General features: G+C 49.2%; 1 protein-coding gene across 2 annotated transcripts in view; it reads right to left on the reverse strand.

Moving 5' to 3' along the window:
• LOC126547364 (uncharacterized) overlaps nucleotides 1–20943 on the reverse strand; it is a 178410-nt gene that overhangs the window by 12305 nt on the left and 145162 nt on the right. For both annotated transcript variants that reach the window (XM_055062891.2, XM_050195340.3), the window contains exon 4: nucleotides 19986–20393. In XM_055062891.2, the coding sequence (XP_054918866.1) occupies nucleotides 19986–20393 (408 nt within the window). The remainder of the gene's footprint in view (nucleotides 1–19985; nucleotides 20394–20943) is intronic.

A 20943-nucleotide genomic window follows, 5' to 3' on the forward strand; every position in this document is an offset into this window, starting at 1 on the left:
TCCGTGTGGCAAGGTGGGCCCTGGTGTTGACTTCCTGCCCATCGTAATCATCATAATCTTTTATCCAGAAAGAATGACAACCATTCCACTCTGTGAAGATAGAATGGCAGCGAAAGCTGACAACATTCAAAGCTCTCAAACGAAAATCAAAGTGCTTTCACTGCCATTCCAGCTTCACAGAGTGGAAACGTTGTCATTTCTTCCGTCGCTAGTCTGGCGTCGTTGCTCGTTCGGAGGTGCCCGGGCTCGCGATTGTTGTTGTTGTTCAGAATCGCGGGAACGTTCTTCGTCGGTGGTCGTTTCGCGCCGGCGCCGTTTACATCCTCGTTGCTGTTCCCTCCGGCACTCCTCGTACGCATATTGTTCTTCGGGTGCAGGAACTATACGTGCCCGCCACATCGATAACGCAGATTTTTTTAGCACCGATACCTCTCCTGCTTATATACTGCGATAACCTTGACGTTACGCTATCGTTCACGGCGAGCGTTCCAATCTGTTCCGCATTTTGACATCTGCGCCGCCGCAGGGCACCCGTATGGGTTTGTTAGAAATCGCTAAGTCCGTTTCTGTTGCCGGACGCCGAAAAAAAAAATACGGAAAGTTAGTCATATACGCAAAAAAAAAAAGTTTTTTTTTGATGCGGTGAGGGCATTTAAATACTAATTTGAGCCGGTGACGAGTGTGCGCTAAATTACAGTTCACGCTGCGGCAGAGTTATGGCAGCGGGAGCTCGCGCTAATGCACCCCCCACCCCCTCTACGTGCGACTATTTTTCTCTTTCCCCCCTTTTCCATGAAAGTGCGCTATCCTGGCACAGCGAAAAAAGTACTCCTCCGCCCGGCCGCTTCGTTTAAGGAGGAGCTCCTTGGAATCGAGCCGCTGTCGGGTTTTCTCGCTGTGCCGTATTGTACAGATTAGAGCAACACCCAAGGAAGGGAAGTCGCAAGCACGTGCAGCAGCAGCATCGATTAGAACGCGACGCACGCCTTCAGCAGTTCTTGGGGGATGGCGTTGACTGACTCGCAGCATCCGATCCTGCCCTAAGCGCAGCCGGCGGTGGTGGCGATAAGGGGGGTGGGGGGCAAAAACGCGCCCCGCGTTTGTTGCGTCCGATCTGTCGTCGTCCGCGCTCGCCCCTGCTGCTCATTGTTCGCTCGCCCATCGCCCGGCTCAGCGCCCGCCGTCTTTATCCATCACCTCCCGAGAAATCAGGGGAGGAGGAAGGGGATCGCTGGGGGAGCAAGTTTCTTTCGGGACATCTCTCTCGGCGGGTGCGCCGCCTTTGGAGGCGCGCGCGGGGGAGATAGCGGGGCCTCCGGGCCCCGCTATAAATACCGCCGCCACTTTAATCTCTGGGCCGCATCTGAGGCAGGGCCAAAAAGCCCGATCGATCACAGCCGGCACAATCAACTGCGCGCCCACCGCTGTTGCCGCCGCTACGAGGCACACACGGCCTAAGCGGCCCTGAATGGGCTCCCTACTCTTGCGATCCTCTGCCCCCGCCGCATGCCCTTCTCCGGCCGCCAACGCCGAGCTCAATGGCCCACCTGCTGTGGGCGCGCGGGACTCGGGATCAGTACGCCGTTTCCTTGCGCAGAGCGGCTGTGTTTCTTTGAAGGAACTGTTCGCCCACGACTTTCCTAACCGCGGAATTACTGATGGTCCGTATACAGAGCAGTGGCGTTTAATCACGCGCACGAGGGTGCGCATGGTGAGTTTTATGTTGTCACTGTATGCACTATGTACGAGTTCTAATTTTTCCCTGTTGCTCAGGAACGAGCAGGGCAAGACGAAAAAGTCTGCGTTGCTCGCATTCGCTCACAAAGGAGTGCCTAACAGACTGCCTATAACGTCTGAAACAGACATGTGGGAGGCAGGTGGTGTATACTTGCTTTTAAACTTCCCTTCCACAACTTGGGGCGCGGCAATCTGTTAATATTTCGGCTGCGTGAAACTATTTCGTGCGCCGTTATCGCCTAAAGCATTAGCGCTGTATACACACGGGCGTCGCCGCCATCAATCATCGGCCCTGACTTCTGCTGTCGGCAGCTGTTCACACTCTCCTCCCGCATCGATTTCAATTCGGCCTCCTCCTTGGTCGCAATTTTCTCGCTAAAGCCTAGCCATGAACGCAGGTCCAAACAGGAAATTACGACCCGCGCAGCGCCGCTCCTGCCGAATCGAACCTGGCGTAATCGAAACCGTACACCAGTCACTACGTCCGAGTGCGATCGCTCGCCATTTCTCTGCCGAGATTACGGAGGCGTTGATCCCGGCGTGAACAAATAGGAGCTGCCTCCACGGTGGCTGGCCGGACGCGTGGTGATTACTTCGACGTGCGCAGAGCCTGAACGCCTCGCGCGCACCTTTGTTCGGGAAAAAGACGCCGAGAGTTGCAACTTGCCCCGTGCTTTGCAGCGGAAGCTGTTTAGTTGGCGATTGTAAAAAGCTTCGACCTCGCGATGTGCCGAGCTGTTGCCCAATTTATTCGGCCGTTATCTGTCGTTGAGATGCCGTAGTTCAACGTTTAATCGCAAGAAGCGTTCGCCCGTTGCTACGCTTATGGTTTGTTCTCGATTTATTGTCGTGCTAATTCATAGCGCCCGTCGTGGTACGAAATGCGCACAGCGCTTGCCGAGAGAGAGAGAGAGAGAGAATAGAAGGCAGAGACATGGCAGGGAGGTTAACCAGAGGTAGTTCCGGTTGGCTACCCTGCACGGGGGAAGGGTTAAGGGGGATAAAAAGAGAAAGAGAGTGGAAGGGTGAGATAGAGAGAGATAGAGACGAGCACGAACAAAGCGCGTACACTATAGAGCGGTAGGGGACGGCGTTCTTAAAATCTATCGTGAAGCCCCGTAGACTACAGGAACCTTAATGACGCGAGTAAGGCCTTCAACGCGGATGTTCTTCCGGAGCACTGGCCTAAAGCTTTGAGCTCTGATAGTGGACGATTGTCCAACTGGTCCAGTACTCTGCACATCATTTGTCTCTGGGCACTATATATCGCGGGCAGACACAGATAATATGTGCAAGCGTCTCATCGATGTTGCATGTGTCGCGCGTAGGGCTGTTGGCCATTCCAATGAGGAAAGCATATGAGTTCGTAAAGGCAACGCCTAGCCACAGACGGCATAGCATGGTCTGTTCACGTCGTGGTAACCCAGGCGGGAGGTGCATCCGTATGTCCGGAGACAACGAACGCAAACCACACATGGTGAAAACATTCGAGTCCCACAGGGGCAAAGTACAATCACGGGACATCAATCGCAGCCCAGCCGCAGCGTCTGTTCGCGAAAGCGGAATGAAGACTCGTTGACCACTTTCATGTGCAGACCGGGTGGCTTCGTCGGCGTGGTCATTCCCGCTGATGTTTACAGGGAATCTCCATGCCCGACCGGAGCTGTTGTTGAAAAGCCGCGGAGGGGCTTCTGTGGTATAAGCCAACGCAGTGCGAAATGGGTACGCGAGATGTCGCCCTCCACACCTGTTAACCGGCGCGTGCACGTAACGGCAGCCCGGGACGTTGGCTCGGATCGGGCTCCCATGGAGTGGCTCGGAAACTTTGGACAGAGGCTGTCCCTGCGACGGAGACACCTGGTGTTGCAGACGCCGCAGGCGTTTACCAACAGACTGAGCAGACACTCACGCACGTGAGGGGCGGTGCACTGCAGAACATCTTAGAAGCCTTTCGCTCTGCTTTAACGACGCATTAACAGCCCGTGCGCTGAGGTCAGGGTCGACCCTAAGCGCTGGCTACCGTAGGAACCGATTTGGGGGCATGAAATTCGTGTGACGGAGTCTCTCATCAAACGCTTCTGCATTCGATGCAGGGCTTTTGTTAAGCGAATCCAACGTTCTTGCCTTCCTATATCTGTGAGAAAGGAATGTCGAAATTTTGGAAATTGCACAATCCGTATTCGATTCCGCTCTAACAGTATTTTTTATTGTTATATGCAACGTTCGGATGATTGCAATTTGCGGTGCATTTGTACTTTGGTGTTGTGAATGATCTGTATATTGTACCCTTTTTTTGTACGTTTCTTTAATGTCGCTAATTTATGTCTTACACGTTAAAGCAACGGCTCACATGTTGAATTCTCTAGATGTCGCCTGCCGTTTTCCATAGCCTATTAGTCAGGGCCGCAGACCCTATAAAGCGCCCAGCGGCGTTTCCTCCACGGCCCATAACATTATTCGTGTTGAAATAAAAGTAAATTAATAAAGAACAAGAAAACACGCAGGTGAGAATAAAAAAATCAATCAAAAAGTTTATTACCTTTGCAAAATTATTTAAGCAGATACTACCTCTTAGGTCCTTTCACTTCTGCAAGACATTCTCTAACGTTTAAGTCAGTTACAAGCACGTTATTCAGTCACAGACAAGGTATAACCATCTCCATCAGCTTAATTAAACCGAGCGCAGGACAATCGCCTCTTCCAGAGATCTCGAACTACCCCTATGCTGTGTCAACTGAAACCACCATAAAAAATAGCCTATTACCCTCAGTCCCTCTAATTCTCCGTTGCCCCCAAGTGCGTTATCCTTTCCTTGGCGCCAATTCTTTCAATGTATAGTTTACCGCTGGCTAGCTCTTCTGCGCACTACACAACCTGCCCAGCTCCTTTACATCCTTTCGATCTCAATGGACTCATACTCTCGTCTGGTCACTGTAATATATACTGCTGCTTCTGATTGTTAACGTTGATGTTTCTGGAAAGCGTGCACGTTAGAGCTTTTAGCACTCTTGGCTTGAGGTTATTTAAGCGAAACAGCCGCAGTACCTTTTCAACTGCCACTGACCGGCTGGGCTGCGAGCAGCATTTTACTATACGTTTTGGAACAGTCCGTGGGTGATTTCACAGACTAACGGGAAGAATTTCAATCGCTGAAATCACAATTGTGCTCCAAATTAACTGGCGCCTACAATCGATATAAGGGCTTCTAGATGATTCGGGAAACCAAGAGCTACCCACATAACTTTGGCAAATAGCCGAAGAAACGCAGAAACGTGATAGCAGCGACGGGAAATATGACGGAAGCGCTTTTGTGATGCTTCAAATATCGAGCTGGAGAGCTGCTGTGGTCACGGTCTCTGCAACGAGCTATATGCCCATAAGAAAAAAGGAAACAACTTTGTACGGCCGACATTTGACGGAACCCGAGTGGAAGTCGCAATGATGGTAGAAGCATTCAGCGCTAAGATCTGAGAAGCCCGTTTTTGCTGCCGCCAGGTCTTATCGAAGCGGACGGCTTGCTTTCCGCTTCCGGCCGTCCTTTTACTTGGTCGGAACGAGACGGAGGGCACCGGGACTTCGGGAAGACCGGGAGATGCCCGACTAGCATGCGTCCGAACATACGCGGAGCCCTTGAGGAAAGAGGCGTCAGTCGGCCAAAAGCCGTGTCGCGAGCATATGTTCAAATGCGGAGTGCTCGAAAGCTCTTTGTCTGAGCGAGCGAGAGAGAGAGATATCAACTTTATTTACAAAGCAAGCGAGAGCTGAGTGAAAGACAAGATGGCAGATGGGCGCCCAAAAAAAAGAAAGAATGTAGGCTTGAAACATGATGTAATTCGTGCCATAAGAATACAAGTAGAAATATACGTAATATAAGATATAGTATAATTATCGTGATACCAGGTCATAACGTGCGCGCTTATAGCGAATTATGCCCTGCACCTATCGACGTAGAATGCGTTATTGTTTATATCGAACGGGGGATCTAATACTCTATCACGTTCTGAGCACATTCTGTTACTCTCCAAACAAGCCTGCCTGCGTCTCTACCAGCAGTGTTTGCTCATTAACATCGCTATTTGAGCGCGACCAAAGAAACCTTGCTCAGTCGCTACAAACAACGTGCTTGGTCTCATACTTTTTTCGAGCGCAGTTCGTTCACGCCCTTGTCTGCACACGCAGTGATTTGGTAGACTGGAGAGAGGAAAAAAAACAGTCAGGGAGGTTGCACTCGGTTTTCTACCCTATATTTGAGAAGGGGAAAACAAGGAGAAAAGGAAAATGAAAAAAAGGAGGAGGAAATGAGAAACAAATGATGCGCGTTCACCGCGCATCCAAAGGCGGTCGTAGAGCTCAATCGTCTTCAAGAAGTGCAGCAGCGCGCTTGTGGCCCGCTGCGCAGAGGACGGTCACTGGCGGATACTCATCACTCTGTAGATTAAAGAAAGTCATCCGTGGGCTGTAGGGAAGTGTGCGATATTTTAGCCCATTCAATGCAAGGATCACTGCGCGAAAGAAGAATAACCTTAAAGAAAAAAAGAAAAAAAGAACACAGTAGCAGGTTAGATTCAAACGTGGCGCCATCTTCTACCTCAAGAAAGGGAAAGCTTAGCTGGTGCCAGATCATAAGAACAAATTATGCAGGAACCATGGAAGATTAATGTCGAAGTAAGTGAAACTGCTAGCTTTTCGTCTTTAGGCTAAAGCAGCTTCACGTGCTGCGTCACTCTTGACTGATCGACGAGCCGCTCCATTTGTAGCGATATTTGTAGGGTTACACAATGCGTCAAACAATACTTCTGGCCCCTGATTGAGGCGCGTCCCTTCTCCCGCGACTGAGCGCATGCATGCAGATATGCATCCGCACAGCCAGGGATGACATCATGACTGACGCAAATATTAAGTCGGCGCCGCGCCCTACACACATGCAAGCCTGTTCTCCATCTCACTCCTCTCAGAGCCTCCTCTGCGCAGTCCTCATCTTCTACACCACAGCCCTTCTCTCTCTTATGAGTCCTAGCACCATAGCATCAAAACTCGCCCGCTCTGCAAAGAAAGCTTCCATTTGTAATCAGATTTACGTCAGACTGTGATCGCAACACCGTAATAAATAAGACCCTTGCCTTCGATGGTTCCTGCGGTAACTCTTGCGTATGTGACTATTGCTAATGTTTCATACAGGACAGGGGTACACAAGAAAATGGAGACTTTAGGTCATCGTCGGAATTCGGACAAGTCCCCTTGTCAAAACGTTGACTGTAGATGCATCCCTTGTTCGTCCACTTATTGCTGGCGTTTTTTTACACCAGATCAGCTGATACCTAACTTCCAATGCACAGGTGTTCTTTATGGGCCGGTTCAAATATATAGAAGTACTTACGAAATCGAGCAATTTTTTTTATTCAGCCAGGAGTTCGTTAGAAGCCGCTTCGACTGCATGAGAATCTGTTGAGCTAAATTGCTTTCGCTACAAAAACGCTGAGACAAAAACTAAGCTCTCCGACATAAAGCGAAAACCTGCACAGCTGATAGTAAGAATGTACAATAAGGTTATTTGTATTAAAGAAGTATAAAAAAAAAAACGCGTGTGTATGGAGCAAGGCAGTTGTTTTTACACTCTCAAGCTCGATGGAGACGGGTAAGCTGCACCGGGTCATTCACGAGCGGGATTGGTTTTTCCACTTTCTCGCTCTTCAGACAGGAGTACACGGACTAGAAAACGGTCTCAGAAAGATGGCACTGGCTCACGTAGTCGCAATTTCCAGCACAAAAAAGCCGCATGCATCTACGGCCAGGACACTATGTGGCGCTTCTCGCAATTGCGCTGCGTTCGCCGCAGCCGAAAGCTTTCGGACCTGCGACGGCCACCGAGCTGTCTAAAATTGCCGAGCACGCCACGCGGGAGAACGGAGAGCGCGAGCGGTACTCTCTTGAGCAAACATGGCCGCTTCTGCGCGCAGCGGGAAGCAACGCTCGCAGAACGTGCCCCGCATTCTCATCGGCTTGCTGCCGGCGGCAGCGACGTGGCCTAACTCGTGGCTGGCCGCTGTTACCGGCGAATTCGTCTCCGATTAGTACCGCGCATTTCTTATGCAGCATGGAAAATGAGGTGCCGATAGCTCGACATCGTGACTCGATGGCTCTCGCCGCTCTTCAAGAACCATCCTGATGCGGTGAACAGATGTGTCGAAGCGAACGCGCGCACTCCGCCGAACTCAAAACGCCTGCTGTGTCGTTCAAACCTGAATTGTAATTCTTGTGAGGAAAAAAAAAATAAGGAAAGGACAACATAGATGCAGTTGCATGTGCCAACCCTTTGTTTATGTTTGAGTTCAAATGGCAATGCTGGTTTTTGAACATCCCGACATTTGCCCACTTAAATGAACGTTCACTATTTGGCACGACCGTCGCCTGTCAGGCTTGTGGCTATAGATTAACACTTTTGATTAAAGCCTGCATCACCTCTCGTAGCCTTCCCCCTCCTATCGCTATCGCTATATAAATCTCTGTGAGTAACGCAATGACGTTCTGTGTCTGTTCGTTTACGGTTAAAAGAGTGCTTGAGCCGACGAAGTATCTGAGGCGCTCAGCATCGTACGGACGTGCACCAGACACAGGCGGAATAGACAGCAAAGCGCCTCTATCGCGCAACAGGGCACGCCATCCGTGTTTGCCGCACAGCCTGCGCGGCGTCCAGCCATGCCGCCTATGGCAGCGCCCTTTCATTCCGCGGTGCCTACGGGTCGCCGCCACCTTTCCCGTCACCGGGTCGCGCAGCGGGGCAATTTTCTCGGACCACGCGCACTCACGTCAGCTGGGAAAGCAAGAAAAACGAGCCGTGGCGAGGGAGAAGTCGTTTGCCCGTGAATTTGCATAAGAAGCGGCGTAAGTGTAATCGATGCTCCCCACCATCGGGTGCGGCTCATCCTGGCCTCGTATTTGCATGATAAGCGCTCGCCTGCGATGGGGACTCGGCGGCGCGGCCGACGCGGTGCCGCGCACGTGACTGCTGAGGCCCAGAAACAATGGCCATTTTCTCATAGTTTTGTAGCTCTTCGCCTCTTAAACTGCCGCCTTTTTCGGTGACTCAAACCGGAGCGCGCTCTCTATAAAAGCGGAAAGCACCAAGCAAGCTGGTCTCGGAGCTCTTTGGACGCACCTATTGGTATGCCGCGGGTGGCTCATGCTGGCGCAGTAGACACTGAGAGCCAGCGTTTCCCGCAGCACTGCTATTATTTTCTTGATTTCATCTGTAAACTCTCGCCATTCGGTAACGTTGATGTCAGTAGACGTGACCACGCCACTCCCCCCTCTTCTCCCCCCTCGTCTCTCTCTCTCTGTCTCTCTCGCTCACACACACACACACACACACACACACACACACACACACACACACACACACACACACACACACACACACACAAACAAACAAAAAAAAACACACGCACGCACGCACACACACACACACCTCTTTTTTTCTGTTGCCACGCACGCACACACGAAAATACGCAATGGCTGCGGCCGTTTTCAGACCTCTAATGGTCGGTTTGAGCAGAACGGGCGCGCGTGGGTTTCTTGAAGAGCCTTAAAGAACGAGTGTGCGGCTGAATAGACAAATTAGAGTGAAATTCGCGCTACCTGCGCGAAAAGATTTAGTTCTCTGTTTCTTTGTTGTTTTTTTTTCGCTTGAAAACCATTACCAGGACAGATTACATATTTTTACCAGATTGCATAGATCATAAATGATGATGACTTATTGGCGTCCCCTTTGAAACGGGGTGGTGACAAATAATCACCTAGCCTGCATGAGTTACTCAGGTATGCTCTACATGCTTTTCATTCTAGCATTTTTGTATACATCTCTTTTATCTTTTTTCTCTTCCTCAAAACTTGTCTATCTACCTTGTACCGCTACCTTTGCCTGTAACGGATACGGGCATATCAATCTCTTCCCCGCTTTTTTTCTACCAATACTCTAAACGTCTCTTCCTTATCTCGACTGCTGACCGGTTGATGCTTCTGTACACTTTAAATCCAAGCGTTTCTGGAAGGTGTACGTTACTTACGGGTCTCACTGGATGAATCCTTTCGCATTACATTAGGGTGTGCTGAGTGGTCTCCGGATTTTTGCTGCAGCACACCCATGCCTCATGTAGTTGCGAACATTTGCTCCGGTATCTTTTGTCCTTAGGCAACTAGCTCGAGCCTCAAATAGCAAGCCACGTCCCTTCATGTTATCGTATAGATTTTCCCTTCTAATTCCTTTCTTCGTATTCTTGTAAATCTCCATGGTGATTTTTGTTGCCATCCTTTTCATCCTATTAACTGTCTTTGTTGTAGGAAACCGTCTAGGCTCCCTAGACGGTTTTACAGCAAGCGTCTTACAGCAAATATTTTTTTTTCCAGATCGTTTCCTCATTAAAGGATATAGGAGAAATTAAAATGTCGCGTTGCCATGGCGCCAGGAGGCGAGCTTAAAAGCCACATTGCCCTACTCATTCGACTAGCATCCATAAACGGCTTCTACCGCCCCCCCCTCCCCCCTGCTTTCTCCTATTCCGGAGCTGAAGAACCACGTCAAATTGACGTCGCGAGCCCCGCCCTCTTTTTCCTTTCCTCTCCATCTGTTTGCCGAGCGGCGCATTCCAAGTGGAAGTATTGCGCATTCTGCATTGGATGATTCACTGAGGTCACGTGCCTTAATTGTTGATATTGCGCTAGGTGAGTCTTACGTAGCGGCATTTGTGCGCGTCAGCTGGACTCTGGCTCTCTCGAGAGGAAGGGCGCGCGGGTTCAAAACGGGCAACGCGACATTTTAATTTCTCCTATATCCTTTGATGAGGAACCGATCTGGAAAAGTAAAAAAAAATATTTGCGGTAAGACGCTCGACTAGACGGCGACCTACAACAGAGACAGTTAACAGGATGAAAAGTATGGCAACAAAAATCACCATGGCATTGAAATGTCAGTTGTTTACGCGCTGTGTAGGCGCTTGATACTTTACAGTCGCGATTGCCACCGTGTGATCTAAACACGTGCCGTGCTTGTATGTTTGTAATGCCTGAACCTGGTTAGGGGCCCTTTCAATAACGAACGATCGAGTGGCTCTGCGGAGGCGACGTGCAACGTGTATGCACGTCGCCTTCGCAGAGCTGAGCTGTGCATACACGTGCACGTGCGGGTCGTCTACAGTCGACCCACACGTGCCTCGCGATCAGACCTTGCGAATGCGAGAAGGCGACTTGTATTTGTTCTTACAATTTTGCTATAAAGGCCGCCATATGGCTATTCTGATTATTATTGATGTTATTGGACGACAGCTTATAAATACCACACAGAATAGTTGGAAACATGAAATCGCAATTGTCTCCTGAAGGGGACGCATGACCAACTGGTAAAGAAAGTAAGTGAGGAAAAGAAAGATGAGGAAGACACTGCGCATCATAGCCTTTTCACCGCCCCCATTCATGGCCGACGCCCAGAGTGGGCGGCGCCATTTCCCTAAGCAACAAGAACATCGCATCGCGAGTGGCAAAGTTCACAAGGAGATGGAAACTTGAAGTTCGGTAGGCAAGAACAAGTGATGAACAGTGGTAGAACTAGGAATGCTGATGGGCAGCGACGGCAGCGGCGGCGGCGGCAAAATCCCCTTTTCTATCAATCTCACAGCACACATAGACGGAGGGAAGTGCTGCGGTCACAGGTCTATTCACGTGGGTGAAAAAAAAGAAAAAAAACTTTCAGAGCTCTGTAAGCCTCGTAGTGACTCGAAGCTTGGTCTTTTTGGTATAACGAGTCAGCGAGCGAAGATCGTGGCAGACCATGCTGCCGAAGCTTTCTCAGCAGCACATAGCACGGACTAATGAGAGTTGAGCAATGTAAAGGCACATCTTGAAGCGTTTCGCTGCTTTTTCGACTAGCCGGACAAGAAAGGTTCGGCACATGCGCCCTTGCTGGTGTAGGGGACGTGCAACATCAACGCACACTACGCGTAACTTACGCAGAGGTTTATAGCGCGGCGGGTTAAACCATAACCACATTAAGTGACCTGTGTCTCTCCCTTAAATGATAAATGAAAAAGAATTTGCGTTTGTCTTTGCTTTGTTCTTGCTCCGATTTCGCATAAAAATCCCATTATATATATGTTCGGGATCGTCCAAGGTAACACTTGGCACTGTTACTTGCCTGTTCTTATTTCTTTTTTCTGTAAGTGAAAAATAATCCGAATTCGTCTTTGGTCACATCGCAACCCACCGCAATTAATAAGAGCGAAGTTTTCAGGGCTCGGCGTTGCCTTGTCGTACTACGGACGCATGAAACGACTATGCTCGCGGACAACTGCCAGCGGCAATGAAAGGAAAGTTACGGAGGCAAAGCGCGCACAAGCGAGAGCGCTTCAGAAAGATGTCCCGCATTCTCATCCACGTTAGCCTAAGACAGAGAAGAGAAAACGTAAACGTCTTACTCACAACAGCAAAATAAGACGAAATAGAGTGCTAATTTTGACCTATTTTCGGATATATCTTTTTCGTGTTTAAACAAATACGAAGCCGTCGCATGTGGAAGCTACGCTGATTCAGTGTCTGCTCCAGGAAAATTAAAGCGCTGTCATACGCTGCCCGAATACTTGGCGCAGCGACACATGTGTAGAAGCTCCGCCATTGCAGCTATTCCTTTATTACCACAGAAAGTTGCCCGCAAGTATAGGTAATGCCAAAGTTGCGATGTTGTGAATTTCACTCACTACGAGGAGCGCGGACGAATGTAACTTCGCGTCTTTTTTTCCTTGAGGAACAGGTCAAGTAACCGCCAAGCGTTGCATTCAACGATCCGGGCTATGAAATGCAATCTCACTGTGAAACTTGAGCAAAAATTAAAGCAAGAGTAAGCGCAAAATGTTCTTTTTTTTTAGGTTTTAAAGGAAAAAAAAAGAAACTTAGGTTACTGTATTTATCTACACGGTGCAAACCCCACGCGGCACGGTCATCTGGGCGTGAAAATTTTAAGACTATTCTGCAAGTGTGCGCGAGGTACGCAACGTGCGGACGCGAGCCACCAAAATAAAGAGAGAGAGAAAAAGAAAAGCATCTTTGGACGTACGTTTTTTTTTTTTATTGTGTCCGTTCCTTCTAACACTCTACTTATAATAACCGCCCTGTTCCATGTTCCATTGACATCTTCTGCTCGTTCATTTGTCGGCGTAGAGCCGCGCAGCCTAAAATTAGCTGCGAATACGCCACAGCTTGCCCACCTTTCAGTCCTTCTTCAAGAGAGAGTGCTTCGTGGTGTGTGCTCTGCGAAATTAAAACTAACCATGTCCTTCATTACTCGTGAAGCTACCTTCTTTACCAAATCTAGAGTGACTATATATATATATATATATATATATATATATATATATATATATATATATATATATATATATATATATATATATATATATATATATATATTAGGCGCTGAGATATTGTCACATTTGAAGGTCATTACCACGCGGCGAAGCACAAAGGAAGAAGAAACGCAGAAAAACTAAACTAAAAATGTAGCGAATGCACAATGGAGCACATCATCATCATCATCATCAGCCTGGTTATGCCCACTGCAGGGCAAAGGCCTCTCCCATACTTCTCCAACTACCCCGGTCATCATGGAGCACATATGAAAGCTTTACTATTCTAGTAGAGCGGCAAGTTGGGCAATTTGGTGGAAGTTCATCTTCTCATAAAGCGGGTACTGCGCTACAAACACACGGACAACAGAAGCAGAAGCGGACAGGACGCGTGCCCTGTCCACTTCTACTTCTCCAGTCCGTGTGCTTATAGCGCAGTACCTCTTATTACAAGATTTACTATTCTCAAAGGAGCCAGGACACCATTAGACATTTATAAAATCTGTATTTCATCGAAATGGGATCCATATGCAGCGGCAGTCCTGATTGTGCGAGAGGACTTGCTTTTCAATACAACGCACGCCCAAGACCGCAGGCGAAGTGTGTCGCGAAGAATGTTTGCACCAACAGTGGCCTATTAGTAAGCCCAAGGGCGCTCGTAGCATGACAAAGAGAAATTAGACAAGGGAACAACATTGCGTGGGCCCAACTGCCAGACCCTCGGCCTCTAAAGCTGTTCAAAGAATTGCTTGTGCATTTCGCCCTGATACAGACACCAACAGGCATCAGAAATACCTGCGCTCTGAGAAGTGTTAACGCGCAAGAGCGGTATGCGGCATCAAGGGACAAATCACATTTGCCGTGACGACTTGTAACTGAGAAACAGCTCAACTTACCATGATGCCGTGTAAACTCCTGGTTTCTTTCATTGTTTGAGCGAAAAGAATATTTTCGGCGAGGCATGCCGTTCTCATAAATGCTTTTCCAGTGCATCGAAAAGACATAAATAGAGTGACTAAACTCCCATGGCTCGCTGTGGAAGTTGCATGGAGCTGCTGGCAATAAGGAACGCACATGGCTGCTTGGGTGCATTCATGTGCGCGTTGTCGATGGCGTTCCCAGTGTTTGCTCACGGTAATTGGATAAATAAACAGTATTCGATTTCACATATATACCGGCGTTATACACTGCTGTAAGTGAGCATTGTGTAATATTTAACCTGAATGACAGCTCAATGTTAGCATACTTAGCAGGAGCCGACAAAATCTGAGCTCGTGTTCACTTAACAATTCTCTTAAGCTAGTGCTCTCTTACGCAAGTGACAACGGTTAACCCGCTGATTGCCTGCTATGAGTGGTGGGTGTACCAACACCGGTAAATAAAGAAACGCTCTTACGGAAGCGAAGTTCTGTAAATGGGGACCCTTAATATTTGAATATCTGGACACGACTATGAAAACACACTAGTACGAGAGAACTTGAAGAAGTTATAAGTACGCTTGAGTACGCTTGAAGAAGTTATAATTAAAGCTGAAATTTTAAACACGAGCTCAGTTACCCGCTCACTGTTTGCGGTAGCGATGCGACGAGAGAAAAACGAAAGAGCAGGAACGACGGCGAATTCGTGGTGAAGGGCGGGTGGCAAGAATGGCGCCGTGTGCTTCTCCTTTCATACGGATTCTCGTCTCATGCATACAGATAATAAAATAACAAGACTGTGGTAATAATTAGGTGCCATTCTTCGAAAAGGGAATGAAATATACTTCGTATTGTGAAACTTCTGTGCCGATTTCAGGCTGATCATAAAACAAAAAAAAAAGGAATTTCGTTTTCTTGTGTAACTCCACTTTAATGAGAAAGCAGCCCTTAATCAGCTTTAGTGCGCAGTAGGCAGCGCTGTAAAACGTTTTCGAGTTGTGCTGCCCTAATCACTGTGAAGATTATGATCATACACTTACTAAGAGCTTTGGGGATATGCTCCAGTGCGGCAGGACACAGACGGCGCAGCCTCGTTGCACCTCATAGCTTTGGTAGCTACGAACTATAGGAGGGATGCTACTCAGGTGGGAGTGTTGCAATCGCGCAGTAATGTTTATGAGTTCTGTCATTGTCCCTCGAAAAGTCCACATTCACATGCGAGAGTGGGGCTCTAAGAACTGGCGAGGATCGCCTTTTAATGCGAAGGTATTATTAGACAAGGCGGCCCGCGAATGCTATACCAATTAGTGTGCACGAATGGTTTACGTTTCAGCTCTTGATTCTTCGAAGCAAAGCAGAGGCTTCCACGTAATAACGTCTCCGGCAGGGATGCTGTCGGTGGTGCTGTGAAAATTGTGCAGCACCGACGTCTCGAATGGCAGATTACTGCGAATGAGACAACCGACGAAAGGACGCCATGCTGCATCTTAACTTACGGTAAATGCTTTAGCCTTAGAGCCAGGAGGTAACATGAGTGCAAAAGCTGTCCAAAAGAAGGAAGAAAAAGGAGAAAAAAGAAAAACCTTCTTGATGGCCCTCACTGCAACTTTAGTCCGGCTATGATTATCATGATCATTTTATGTCCACTGCCCTAGGAAGGCCTTTCCCAGTAATCTCCAAATGCCCCTGTCTTGCGCCACCTGAGTCCATGCTATGCCTGCAAGTTTCCCAATTTCATCACCCCACCATATTCTCTGCCGTCCTCGATGTATGCAGTCGTTTATCCGAGATGGAAGTCGCGATCAGCTGACGCGCGAAATCGTGGAACTTATCCATCACCTGAGAAAAAAAAAAAGCCATGCTATCTCTTGTAAAAGACTATCAGGCCATTGCGACATCACTTGAAACGATGATGCAGATTAGGCAGCTCGGACATCAAATCAAGGAGACCCCTGCGTCCCCATTCCTCTCTCGAGGACAGACGCTGTGAGACAGCTTCCCGTTCTAGCACGCACACTCTCCTTAGATGAGAGGAATACCGCGCATACAAGGTGCACCAAACTACAGACTAAACCCTTCGCTGCAGGACTGCACCGACACGAAGTGTCTCTTCTATGTCGATTGTGGTTGGGAGTTGTCTTCACGAAAGCTTATTCAGCATTAATTACAATGGCTGACAGCCCTGCATGTGATGTCTGCGGCTGCTAGAACATTGACCACCTATTGTGCCACTGTTTCAATTTGAAGCAAAAACACAATCTATGTCCAACGCATTCCGGAAACTTGATCGTCCTCCGAGTAACCAGACAATACTAGAACACCGTATTCACCGATCATCGGCTCAGAAGGCAGTGAAGGCCCTTTTGTGCTTTCTGAGAACGTTTGGCTTGTGCGAGCGCCTTTGATTCCGTAGTGCTGTCCGTGCACGTCTCTCTACCCCCTCTCTCCCTTCTTTCTATTCCCCTTCTCCCTTCCCCCAGCGCAGGGTAGCCAACCGGACTCTTGACTAGTTAACATCTCTGCCTTCTTTTCTCTCTCTCTCTCTCTCTCTCTCTCTCTCTCTCTCTACTGCGCTTTCCTTCACTTGACACCTATTCTGTAACTCTAAAAGACCGCCAGTTATCTGCCATACGCATTACATGGCTTGCCCAGCACCATTTTTTTCTCGTATTGTCAGCTAGAATATCGGCTGCCCCCGTTTATTATCTGATCCACACTGTTGTCTTCGTGTCTCTTAACGCTACGCCAAAAATTTTTTGTTCCAGCACTCATCACGTTCAATCGCTTTCCGCCATGTACGTATGCCAATCTTACGGCCTGTCTACACGGACATCTTTCGTCACAAGTTTGCAAGACCACGGCGTGCTTCACCAGAGTTGTTGCTGGGTCTTTTTGTGCGATTCCTGCGGCAGCAATACTCCATTATGATACATGGGACGGTATAAAGTAGGAATTCTTTTCACTTGCTTCTATATGTTTCTGATGATCCGCCGTTCACGGCCGGCCGATCCCAGTTGTAACGATGAACGATGGCAGGGATCCAAACGGAATAGCATTGTAATAGAAATGCTACATTATCTTGACCATGGTTATAGTACTGATGAAGACGAAACACAAACACCAAAAGTGCTAGGTGGTTTGCGTTTGTGTGTCGTCGTCTTCAGGGCTGTAACATGTTTCATGACGCAGCTCGCCCTACTTTCAGCAATAATAGCAATCCTGGAGCTACAAGGCTTGAATGGAATGTTCCTCTGTATATCGGAAAACTTGGAGCATCACAGGTGCTACAGAAGGCCTGCCAGATTGTCCGACGACATCTATCGTCATGAGAGACGTGGGAGAAAGGGTGTACATTTGTTCTTTAATTAAGGCGAACGAGTTTTTTTCAAAGGTGTCCTCAGCCACTCCTCAAACTTGGTGAAAAAACAAATTCCGCAGGTAGCGTACACTGCTGCCAACATCTCAGCCAAATTTTGCATTCGTGCGCGGCGCGCGGGCTGACGAGCCGAGCGGGATGTCAACATTTTTCTAAAACACGATTTTTTCAAGAGAACTCTTCTTCTCCTCCGTTTTGAGGCTGCAGGCCGCTGCCATATTTCGTCATATAGCAGATTTCCATACACGGCTGCTATTTAGCTGACATCAAAAAGCATGAGCCGACTATCGTCTGCCCACGCTCGGCCGCGCCCGTCCGCTTAGAAATGAAACATTGGCCCCACTGCGTATCGGTACCTTAGCCATCGCGTCTCGCTTATTTCGATAAATCTGACGACGCGTACACTGTGAATGCCGCGCGTCGCGATGAATGTCAGTTAGCACCCACAGGTGATGCGCGTCTGTGCGCGCTCACTTCCAGGCCGCTCCTGGCTACAGACATGCTACGCATTGAGCTTGGTATTGAGACGTGACAAAGTGCGGAATATCGGTTTGCTTACTATCCGTACAAGACAAAGCCGGTACGCACCACGTAGCACAGCCAGGCTGGGGCACGCGAGCACGCACTCCAACCGTATACCGTGCACTTACAGTTACGTGTAGCTAGCTGTGCCTGCTGCGTAGCGTAAATACCGCGGCAACTGAGTGGTGCCGCTCCGAGCCATCACCCGTGACGCCGCAGGCGGGACATCGCCACTCTATAGCCACCGGCGTTCGTCCGCTCCTTCGGAACGGAGGACAGTAACGGTGAATGGGAAAGGTAAATATTGAGCGCTCGAAGTATCGACGCTCGTACAAGGTCTTCTTGAAAAATTACTACGGTAATACATTCCCGGAGGGTACCACAATCGTTTCAAGGGGTGTTGAGGCTTCAAAGAAATGTGGTTTAGGGCCCCTTTAAATACGCGTCTTTGTACAATAAGCTCTATTTAATACTGGACTCGAAGCGCTTTTATATTTATTTAAAAATACGAATAACGTTGTTGGTGAACCGAGACGTACGCACTAATTAATTAACGTACTCAAATCATTTTCACGGGAACTGGAGTTTCCTCATTATCCGCCTTAACTTGGGGTGTAACGTTCAGAGCCAGCGTGCATAAGCGCAATAGAGTTTTACCACTACTGCCGCGGTACGCATGAGATACGCCGAATAGAAAGCGGGTAAACTTCGTAATTTCGGGCCATTAATGAAGAAACAGCACACTGAATATGCCGTCAAGGTGCACCGTTCACTGTTCGCATACAAACTGCGAAGTTGGCTGAAAAGGTTGCTGTTAACGGCCTGTCGCCTTCAAGATGGTATTTCCTGCAGACCATAGAAGTCAAAGTGTTACAGGCGATGGCGTTAAGCACCCTCGCATGTGCTTTCGCTCACCACGCCGCCGCATGCCGTTCGTCATATTTCTAGGGTGCTACTGCCGCCATCGTCAGCTTTTAATATGCGGGGCGCATACTAGACGCTTTCTCCTGAGGCATAACATTTTCTTCGTATTCAAGCATCCGATATCCTGGCGGTGCAATTTGTGTCGGAACCAACAGTACTTAGGCTTGATTCTGGCACCCGCCGTGGTTGCTTAGCGGCTTTCGTGCTACGCTACTAAGCACGAGGTCGCGGGATCGAAACCGGCCACGGCGGCCGCATCTCCATGGGGGCTACATGCAAAAACACCTGTGTACTTAGATTTAGGAGCGCGTTAAAGAACCCTAGGTGGTCACAATTAATGCGGAGTCCCCCACTACGGCGTGCCTCACTATCAGATGGTGATTTTGGCACGTAAAACCCCGTAACTTAATTTTATCACGATTCTGACTGACGCACCTTGTTCTCTTTATTTCTTACCTACTTGAACCGACTTACAGTTAATACGGTAACATTCGTGCTTCAAAAAACTTCCAGTATAACCAGTTCAAGGACATGAATAGTCAAAGCGGGCTTCACTGCAAAAGGAGTATTGTTGTGGAGAAGCTAATGTTGAGAAACGATTTTAAAGCGAAGTTTTATTTGCCTATCTCCCTGCGATGTGGCGTGTCTTCCTTGTCGTCAGCTGTCTCGCTGATTAGAAGTTCTCTGGAATACGATCACTTTCGGGAACTTTCACACCATACACTTCAGCGTACGCGGCTGCCAAGCTCGCTATCTTCGCACAGTGACAGGAACGCTTTCGGCTCCAGTGCCGAGTGACGAGAAATCTTGCGAAGCTGATAGTATTACCGAAAGTGATCGTCCGAGAATATCGCCCCTGAATAAAACTTACCTTTGCTCTGCAATGCACGCCAGGGTGGCTAATGACCGTTACGGGGCACCCGTTCGTCTCCGAAATCCGCTGCGCTTTTCTTACCGTTATGCACCCTTTTGGCTGGTTGGCTTACGAAATATTGCACCCGACTCCCACAGTGCGTGGGATCTGCATTAACTTTTCTATGGGGCCGCGCCTTCACGGCGCGTCGCAACTACCGTATACACTACCGCACGTACGATAGTTCGAAGTGTGCGTCGCGCACGTACCCGAGCTCTTTTGAGCGACCGGTGGCAGGCTGTTCTGGACGAGGTGGCAGTCCCGGCAGCCCGGATTGTCGGGCTCGCGGGCGCACATGGCGAAGCTGAGGCAGCTGATGGGCTCGCAGCGCTCGCCCTTCCAGTGGTAGCCCGCCGCGCAGGCCGAGCACAGGGGACCCCGGTGGCCCGGCAGGCAGGAGCGACAGGAGACGCTCTCGCTTCCAGTGCCCGCCTCGCACTCTCCCGTAGATGTGGCGTTGCTGCAGGGGCAGGCGGCACACCGCTTGCCCACCCGGAAGAAGCCGCTGGCGCACGACTCGCACCAGCGGCCCACGTAGCTCGGGAAGCAGCTGCACGCCACGTCCTGCAGCGCCGACCGCGTGCACGCCACCATGCCTTCCTCGCTGCAGTTGCACTCTGCGCGGGGAAAGAAAAAGAGGGAACCGCGGTAACCATCAGATTACGGCTATAGAGCGGCGCTCGCTCGCCTGTGCACATCCATTCTCCGCCTTTCTGTACACCGCCCGTTTTTTGAAAAGCATGCAAGCCCCAAAACAGCAAAAATCTATAGCGTGCTGAAAGACCTTTACAGGTGTGTCGCCTTCTCTCACGTCCGTGTCGTTTTTTTTTGTCGCGCAATATCATTTAAGTATAGGTAACAGTTTCAGCGTAGCAGAGTCGCGTTACCGCCCTTGCCAACTGCCAGCTGTGCGGTCTAAGCCACGCCACTTCATACATGCGCGGCACAGATCACTATGCTAGAGCAAAGCAGACATGTGGCTGAGATGGTAGTGGCGCTACTCCAATGTCGTGGTGATCGCCGTAACGTTACAACGCGCTTGCCGCCAGTGTCAACTTCATGAAAGTTGATTTTCTACGTAATGTATAAATTTCAGTCCTGTAGGCTTCATGGCCGCCGCAACATATGATGCGGTACATACACGGTACTACTGATTTCTGAAAGCGG

Source organism: Dermacentor andersoni, chromosome 1 (genome assembly GCF_023375885.2).
Source record: "Dermacentor andersoni chromosome 1, qqDerAnde1_hic_scaffold, whole genome shotgun sequence".
NCBI lineage: Eukaryota > Metazoa > Arthropoda > Arachnida > Ixodida > Ixodidae > Dermacentor > Dermacentor andersoni.